Here is a 9,267-nt window from a genome sequence, read left to right on the forward strand (position 1 = left end):
GGGCAGCGGGAGAGGAGGCAGCCGGGACAGCCCATGGCAGCGGGCAGCCGAGCGTCCCCCAGGGCCTGGCCGACGCCACCTGGGTCAGGGCAGAACTCAGCTGGGCTGTCCAGGCACTGAGGGAGTCATTCCACCGGCGGTTGCACAGCATCCAGGAGACCCTGCAGGGGACACAGACGGCCTTACAGCAGCACAAGTGCATGCTGGGGCAGATCCTGGGCGCCTACCAGACCCCCGACTTCGAGAGGGTGATGCAGCAGGTCTCAGAAGCCCTGAGCCTTCCAGCAGGTGGGGGGGGCAGCGGACAGATGTCCTGTGACCTGAACCCATTAGGAGACGTGCTGAGCCAGGGCGCGTGGGGCACCCGCGAGTCCTGCCACCTGTCAGACCAGAGCCCCGGGGCCCTGGTTGCCCTTCAGGAGGAGCTGGCACAGCAGCTTAAGGAGAAGGCCCACGTTCTAGAGGAGATCGCGGCCACACTGCCATCCCTGCCGCCTGCGGGAGCTCTGCGAGACTGTGGGGAGCTCCTGCGGGCGTCCCGGGGTCTGTCGTACAGTGCTTGTCTGGGAGGTCTTGGCCAGTACTCCTCACTGCTGGTCCAGGACGCCATCCTGCAGGCGCAGGTGTGCTATGCAGCCTGCAAGATTCGGCTGGAGTATGAGAAGGAGCTCAGGTTCTACAGAGATGGCCGGGGGCCCTCCTGTGGGGAGCAGGCACAGGCGGTGGGGGCGCTGCAGGGGGAGTACGAGGAGCTTCTCCACAAGCAGAAGAGCGAATACCTGGAAGTCATTGCCATCATAGAGAGGGAGAACGCAGAGCTCAAGGCCAAGGTCGCCCAGCTGGGCCACCAGCAGAGGCCAGACACAGGAGACGCTCAGGGCCAGAGCCCGTGCGCCCTGCAGGGGAGGTGGGTAGAGCCGCAGAGCGGGACTGATAGCAGCTGTCCTGCCCCAAACCAGCCAGACGCCCAGGCCCGAGAAGGGCAGGTCCTGGAGTGGGGCCGCGCGGAGCAGATGCAGGCCCTGGAGGACACGTTCCAGCTCAAGGTCAGGGAGCTGCAGAGCGTCCACCGGGAGGAGCTGCGGGCGCTGCAGGAGCACTACTCGCACAACCTGCACCGCCTGCAGGATGCGCTCAGCCGCTGCCAGAGGCCGCACCCCGAGGCCCTGCCTTGGCAGGCCCTGCAGCCTGGGGATGCCATGGGGGAGGCCGATGCCATGACGGGGCTGCGGGAGCGCATCCAGGAGCTGGAGGCCCAGATGGACGTCATGCGCGAGGAGCTGGGGCACAAGGACCTGGAGGGCGACACGGCCACACTGCGCGAGAAGTACCGGAGGGACTTTGAGAGCCTCAAGGTCTGAGCGCCACCCTCACCCGGCAAGCAGCCGCGTCTGCAGGCTATGGGGACGGGGTCTCCCAGAGTGGGACCGGGAGCCAGCTCTCGCTGCTGGCCACAGGGGTCCGAGGCCATGGCCTCCGCTCAGCACTGCCACCGGGAAGGCAGGCGGTGTCCCTGGTGGGAGAGAAGCAGTCTCCCTGTCACCCCTCTGCCATCTGCGGTGGCCTCTGCCTCTGCCCCGAGCAGCTGCCTGAGCCATGCAGATCCCGACCCAAGGCCCTGGAGGGCAGCCTGGTGTTCCCAGCAGATGGGAACACTCGCACGGTAGTGCGGGGCCCTCTCCTGCAGTCCCAGCGCTCCATGAGGGGTGGCACTGTGTGGGCCCCGAGTCAGGCTCTTTAACTGAGGGTGGCTTTCCCCAGGAGCTGCCCCGCACCCCAGCCACGCCACCCCAGCTCACCCTCCCCACGAGGCACCACCAGGCCCTGGGGGCTGGGCGAGGGGAACAGCTGGGCTCTTGGCTGGGGCAGAGCTGGGCCCCGCCGTGCTCGTCCCTCAGGGCTCTGCTGTCACGGGGCTGCCTCCCTTGCTCCCTGTCACCTCATGCCTGTGGCTCTGAGAGTGCACCCAGGCCGCAGCTTCTCCCTGCTCCTGCCTGGCTGTGCCGTGCGCCCCAGAAGCCGCTTTCCTGACAGCTCTGCTCAGTCAGAGTGCTCGTGAAGGGCCATGCCCGATGTGCCTGTGTGACGGCCCTGCCAGCCACGAGTGGCGTGGCCCGGCCTGCCTTCTCAGTAAGGTGCGGACTGCCTGGGCGCTTCCCATCCGCCTCCGTGGGAGCTTCCCTGTGGGGGTTCTAGCCCCGTGTCAGGCTGTGAGTACAGGTGAGGCCTGACCCTGGTGACGTGTCCCACCAGGTGGCAAGGAACCGAAGCGGTGAGCGGCCTTATGTGGGAATCCAGCCGGAGCATGAGCCTCAGGGAGGCTCCTCAGACATAGGTGGCCCAGGTGTGATAGAGCCTGGGGGGTGGTCTGCTCTGAGCTGCCATGTCCCCCACCCTAAGGGTGAGTGCCCGCACAGGGTGCTCATCACCCCAGAGGCCAGGTGACACTCTGGGAGAGTGTAGCTGATGGCTGAGACTTCACGCAGGATCTGCCCGGGATGGGGAGGCTGGGCCAGGGCCTGGCAGCCCTCTGGCCCCTGTAGGCTGGTCCCCCCGACAGCTCCACATTGGACTCACTTGGGACCCCAGTTAGATTCTGCAGATGATACACTTAAAAGTTAAAGCTTGGGGACCAAGCAGATGGCGTAGCAGTTACATCACTGCACTCCCATATAGTTAACCATGGTTCGAGCCCCAGACCTGGCTACTTAAAACTCATGCCACTGTGTGCGTGCGTGCCCAAAATCCTAAGAGGAGAATGGAGAGGGATTGTGGTGTGGCCATCCCCCCCAGGGAGTGATTTTTTGCTTTCTGTTTCTCTGTCTCTGGTAAGTGCACACCCTAGCAAAAATCTCTTTCAAAGAAGAAAAGAAAACTGAAGTTTGTTTACAGATTAATCTTTTTTAAAAATTTGCTAGAGTGTGTGTAAGCTCGCTGGAGAGAGAGAAAGTGAGAAATCACCCCCCAGGAGGATGGCCGTGCCGCAATCCCTTCTCCTCTAATCTCCACTCGGGATTTTGGGCACGCACACACATGCACCCGGCAGGATTTTCAAGCCGCCACGTCTAGAAGTACACTGCAGTCAGCCTTGTGTGCTCCATGATCCTCACCTGCACCCCTCGGCTCCTGCAGATTAATCCCTGTGTAACGTGTGTGTTCTCTGAGGAAGCGGCCGCACTTCTGATAGAAGAGTTTCCACCCTTCCTTTGTTTGCTCCAAAGCACTTAGATGGTCAGAGTAAGACCGACGGCTCAGCAGGTGACTGAGAAGCCAGTGTGGTTGATGGTGGACGCGCGTGGGGTGGAGCGAACGAGCACCCCTGGTGGGCACGGAGGGCCAGGACTCTGCAGACCTGGGCCAGGAGGCAGAGCTCCAAGGTTTACGCGTGGTCTTGAGAAGGGAGGGAGACGGCTTCCCATCAGGCGAGGCATAGCCATCGTGGCAGACAGGAGTTCGGGCCTGTGCCCTTGAGCAGGTGTGTGGCATGAAGTCCAGACAGTGACCACAAGTTCAGAAATTCTGAGCAACCCTCAGGCCCTCGATTGCCGTGGGTCTGGGGTGATGACGGCCAAGCACAAGGACTGATGTCTTGCCATCCTTCCTCGCATCCGTGTGCAGAGGTTGGCCGGGCTGAGCCTCCCTAATCCCAGACACGAGACTCTGTGAGTGTGCCAACAGGACGCCACCAGCCTGTCCGCAGTGACAGGCGTGGTCGGAGCGCTGCGCTCCCCAACGGTAGATGGGGGGACCTAGGCTGTGCGTGTGTGTGAAGCAGAGGGTACTGGGTGTAACACAGCCCCGTTCTCCCTGTTTAAAAACCCAGTGAGGGGGTGAGCAAATGGTTTAGTGCTTATGTCGCTGAACTCCCACATGGCCGACCGCAGTTTGAGTCCCGGACCCGGTGGCTCGAAACGCAAACCGGGCACGTGTCCATATGTACCCAGAATCCCAAGAGGAGAAGGGTTTGCGACATGGCCACCCCCTGAGGGGTGATTTCTCACTTTCCCTGTCATTGTCTGTTTCACTCTTAAGGCAAAAACCTCAATTTTTTTTTTTTTTTAAGGAAAAAGCAAAATTGAGACCAGCAGTTGATGTAATGGCTACATCGCTGGACTCCCATCTAGTCGACCGTGGTTTGAGTCCCGGACCCGGTGACTTAAACTCACACCGGGCATGTGTGCGTGCGTGCCCAAGATCCCGAGAGGAGAATGGAGGAGAAGGGATTGCGGCATGGCCATCCCCCTGGGGGGTGACTTCTCGCTTTCTGTCTCTCTGTCTCTGTCTTTCTGGTGAGCGCACCTCTTCAAAAGAAAAAGCAAAAATAAAAAACAGTAAAAGGCCTGATCCTACCCTGTAGCCATCCTGCAAGGGAAGGCCATGCTCAGAGCAGCGAGCTGTGTGCCTCTCGGCCCCTGGCTGGAGCGCGTCTGCCTCATTGGCAGGAGCCCCTCTGGCAACCAGGTCCCGACTCCCCGCCTGACCTGTGTCCTCTCTTCTTGGACACATCTTGTCCTCGTGGGTATCTCAGTGACAGACAAGCTTGGAAAGCAGCCCTACTATGTGTCTTGTTAAGGTTTGGAGAGGCACCGATCACCACAGCCCCTCTACTCTGTAAGAAAGAGTCGGCCCAGCAGGTAGTATAATGACTAAGGGACTGGACTCACACATGGCTGGCTATGGTTTGAATCCCACATCCAGTGGCTTGAAAATCTGTGTGTGTGTGTGTGTGTGTGTGTGTGTGTGTGTGTCCAAAATCCCAAGGGGGACTGGAGGAGAAGGGATTGTGGTGTGGCCATCCCCCCGGAGGTGATTCCTCCTTCCCTCCCACTGTCTCTGCCTCTGATGAGTACAGGCGTACAGGCTCTGTGCAGCCTGCAGCAACCCCCTCAGTGGACACCTGCAGGTGGTCCCTGCAGGTGAATGACCACCTGCTCGTGTCAGGGCCAGGCCATCAGCTCTCAGAAATAGGCTCTGCTGGGACCAGCAGTTAGCGTAATGGCTATGTCGCTGGACTCCCACGTAGTCGACCGCGGCTTGCGTCCTGGACCCAGTGGCTTAAAACTCACGCTGGGCGCGTGTGCGTGCGTGCCCAAGATCCCGAGAGGAGAGTGGAGGAGAAGAGATTGCGGCGTGACCATCCCCCCTGGGGGGTGATTTCTCGCTTTCTGTCTCTCTGTCTCTCTGTCTGGCGAGCGCACGCGCCCTATAGCAAAATCCTCTAAAAAAAAAAAAGAAAAGAAAGAAAGAAAGAAATGGGCTCTGTGCACCCCTAGCCCACAGGGGTTAAGCAGGGTCCCCAGCTGGTGTGGGCACCTGTCACAGGGCGGCCCTCCTCCCTGCTGACATTGTCACTATGGGAGGTGCTGAGGGCAGCTAACTGTGCCCCTGCAGACCCAGCCAGCCCCTGTGTCCCGTCCCCCCTCCTTCCTGCCCTGAGACAGTGCCACGAAGGCCCCAGATGGGCTGATTTACCTCTCACTGCAGCCTCTTCCTCCCACAGCAGCCCTGCTTGCCAGGCCCGGGGCCAGGACCGTGGCAGGAGAAGCTGGAGGCCGCGAGGCCTCCGCACTGTCAGGGCCGCCTCTGCCTTGGCCGAGGGCTGTGAAAGAATGCGCAAATGCAGAGGGAGGAGGAGGGCAGGGTTTACTCACCTCCAGAGGTCGGAGGGGCCAGATGTGGAGAGCCGCGTTGTCCCAGAGGGAAGAGGGCAGGGCAGGGTTTACTCACCTCCCCAAGGGAAGGGGCCAGATGTGGAGAGCCGCGTTGTCCCAGAAGTGGGGGTCGGGCTTTTTTTAGATTTGAAGGGGGGAGTTCATGGCTGGCCAGCTGGGGTTGATCTTCATCTCTGGGCTGTCACTGGTATCTGTCTTCACACCTGACCACCCCATCTGCCATGTATCTGGGTGTTTGTGCATGTTGTCATCAGCAGAGACGGCCTCGATCCCCATGTCTGCAGCAGAGCCTAGGGGTCCACTCTCTGCGGTGAGGTTGGGAAGGGCCAGCTAGCCCAGGAAGGAGGGGAAAACACATTGAAGCCCCTGGACGATTTAATGAGCGTCCCCATTAAGACGGTGCGACACTGAGTCAACCCAGTGCCGGGGGTCACCCGGAGACTGAGTGGACCCTTCCAGTCCTTAAGGCACCGGGGAGAGTTCAAATGCTTCCAAGTACCCCCTTCCAGATGCCCTGATGGCGTGAGAACGCCGGGGCGGTGGTGACCCTCGGCAGCGCCCCGCCCCCGCCCCCTCAGGCTGTGGCAGGCATGCTCAGTGAGGGCCAGTGCTGCTGAGCCAGGGGCAGGGTGGCTGGCGCAGCCACTGGGCAGGACCCCGCCTCGGCTGGGGGAGCCGACGCAGCGCCTCTTACGCCTTGCAGGCCACCTGCGAGCGAGGGTTTGCAGCGATGGAGGAGACGCACCAGAAGAAGATCGAAGACCTGCAGAGGCAGCACCAGCGGGAGCTGGAGAAGCTCCGGGAGGAGAAGGACCGGCTCCTGGCTGAGGAGACCGCGGCCACCATCTCAGGTGGGCAGGCTTGGGCGGCAGTGCCTGCACGCCCCCTCTGGCCGGGAGCTCAGCTTCCCTGTAGGAGAGCTCAGGGGTGTCTGGCTGGGTGGTTTTTTTTTTTTTTTAATTTATTTAGGTATTGGCCATAGGGCACATGCATTTGCCAGAGAGAGGCAAAGGGAAAGTGAGAAATCACCCCCCAGGGGGGATGGCCACGCCGCAATCCCTTCTCCATTCTCCTCTCAGGATCTTGGGGTGCACACGCGCCCAGCGTGAGTTTAAGCCACCGGGTCCAGGACTTGAACCGCGGTCGGCTAAATGGGAGTCCAGTGACATAGGCATTATGCAATCTGCTGGTCCCATCCCAGTGTGATTTCATGCTGCCAGATAGATCCAGGGTCCGAACCATAATCACCCATGTGGGAACCCAGTGACAAAATGAGCACACCACCTGCTGGCCCTTCTGTGACATGGAGAGAGACGGAAGGAGAGCGACAGACGGGCACTGCCGACAGGGTCTTTGCACTGTGGCCCATGCCCAGCCTTGGCCAGCTCAGGTCCCCTCCCACGGCGCCACCACCTGGCCCTAGAGGGGATTCTCTGACTGCCCTCTTGGCGGCAGGAGCGCTTGAGAGCGTCCACGCCAGACCCAGTGGGCCAGCTCTGACCGCAGCACGGCCGGGGACTGGGGTGGGCTCCCTAGCTTTCCCCCTCAGACCCCTGTTGCATGAGGCACCTCCGGTGCAGGCGCCCGTGAGGTCAGAGCTTGGTGCTGCTGTAGCACAAGCACGGCCCGTCCGCCCCCGCCCTGCCCCGCATGCCAGTCCTGAACCGCCGCTTGCCAGGGCTCGGCGCTCGGCCTCAGGAAGGCACGCCGGCCCGGCACTTGCGGCTCACGATCTCATGCTCCCTGCTCGGATTTAATGCCGATGTGTATTCGATCACTTTGATTTTATCCCAACACTCCAAAGAGGGAGAAACATACCCGCAGCCCAACCCCTGTGGCACAGCCCGTAGCACACTGACCGCAGTGCGGGAAGCCACGTGCATGATCACAGGTTCGGACCCTCAGCTTGGGCTGAAAACACGCCGAGTGTGCGAGCCCAAGACCCTGGCCAGCTGGAGGACACGGGGAGGGGCCACATGTGGTGACGCTGTCGAGGATACCTCTCTCTCCTGTCTCTGTCTCTTGGGGGCACACTGCCCTGAAAAAGGAGGAAATGGACCTGCCCCGCGAGCGAGGTCCCTGGCAGTTCTGGCCTGCGTTTCCCCAGAGAGCTGGTTTGTGAGAGGCCAGCCTGTAGAAAAAAGTTAGCCACAGCAGGCAGGTGTCGTGTGCTGTCGCTCCTGCCCCGTGACGGGCAGGCGAGGGCAGCCAGGCTGACGGCCACGCCCTTGCCGGTAGCCATCGAAGCCATGAAGAACGCCCACCGAGAGGAGATGGAGCGTGAGCTGGAGAAGAGCCAGCGGTCCCAGATCAGCAGCGTCAACTCGGACGTCGAGGCTCTGAGGCGGCAGTACCTGTGAGTACTGGCGGGGCTGGGGGACAGGGCTATCAGGCCTGTCCTGTGTGCGAGGGAGGCCGCGAGTGCTGAGCACGCCCAGACCACCTTCGTCCCCAGGGGAGGGCTGCGTGTACCTGTTAGACTGCTCGGAAAACCCAGTGAGGAAGGCGCAGCCCACCCGACTCCACAGCCACTGTTCGGGGCTGGCGTGAGGCCGCCTGGAGCCCCCACGGTGGCACTGTCACGGTAGCTCGTGGGAGCCCAGCTCCGTTGTGCTTATTCACTTCTCCCACGAGAGAGAGACAGAGGCAGGCACCCAGAGGGGTCTTGCCGCCGTGTCTACTGCCTGAAGCAGAGCACACACCATGCCTGTGCTACCAGTGGTTCCGCGCAGCACGCCCCGCCCGCCCAGGGCCCTTGGGGTGGCCACTAAGCTGCGCACGGTGCTTCAGCCCTGTTGGTGTTTTGACAGAGCGGCGGCCTCGGGCTGGGCCATGGCAGCCAGGCAGCACCTGTGGAGGGGTCCCTCCACCTTGGCCAGGCTGGGGACAGGAGTGCTGGGGCTTGGGGGTCATCCCCTCAGCCCTGGCCCCACCAGCAGGATAAAGGGCCCTCTGGGTGGCCGAGCGCTGCATAGACAGGTGGTTCCCGCCTCTTGCTTGGAGCCTGGCCTTGGCTGTGAGATGCAGGGGACCGTGGAGGTCGGTGTGCTGAGAGTGAACCAGGCCTGACTCCTGTCTGAAACGGGACGTTGCACTGCCCCGGTAACCGCACTCTGTCCCGGCTGTCATCCGTCAGGTGTCGAGGGGCCTTGGACACGTGTCAGGTGCTCCTAGCTCTGACGGCCACAGTCAGGCAGGATGGCAGCATGCGCCTCGTGCCTTCCGTCCTCGGCCCTGTCTGCTGTCCAGGCCTCCCTCTGTGCCAGGAGGCCCCGGCCCCAGAGGCCGGTCTTGAGCGCGGACTGAGCGGCCGTCCCCACAGGGAGGAGCTGCAGTCGGTGCAGCGGGAGCTGGAGGTGCTGTCGGAGCAGTACTCGCAGAAGTGCCTGGAGAACGCCCACCTGGCCCAGGGCTGAAGGCCGAGCGGCAGGCCCTGCGGCAGTGCCAGCGTGAGAACCAAGAGCTCAACGCCCACAATCAGGTGAGCCCGGGACCCAGCAGGGGACCCACAGGCGAGGGAGCCCGCCCAGAGCCCAGGCCCCGGGCCGCGCCTGCCGGCCGTCTGGCCTGGCCGCGTCGTGGGGGCCCCTGCCGG

The 9,267-nt window shown here is 62.2% G+C and overlaps 1 protein-coding gene across 1 annotated transcript in view; it reads left to right on the plus strand.

Moving 5' to 3' along the window:
• MPRIP (myosin phosphatase Rho interacting protein) overlaps positions 1–9,267 on the plus strand; it is a gene marked incomplete in the record, with an annotated part of 119,496 nt that overhangs the window by 89,645 nt on the left and 20,584 nt on the right. Inside the window, 5 exon segments of the mRNA XM_027765588.1 lie at positions 18–1,355; positions 6,376–6,523; positions 7,911–8,028; positions 8,995–9,080; positions 9,083–9,153. Coding sequence (XP_027621389.1) covers positions 18–1,355; positions 6,376–6,523; positions 7,911–8,028; positions 8,995–9,080; positions 9,083–9,153 — 1,761 coding nt within the window.

This window comes from Tupaia chinensis, unplaced genomic scaffold (genome assembly GCF_000334495.1).
Source record: "Tupaia chinensis unplaced genomic scaffold, TupChi_1.0 Scaffold138725_1, whole genome shotgun sequence".
Lineage (NCBI taxonomy): Eukaryota > Metazoa > Chordata > Mammalia > Scandentia > Tupaiidae > Tupaia > Tupaia belangeri.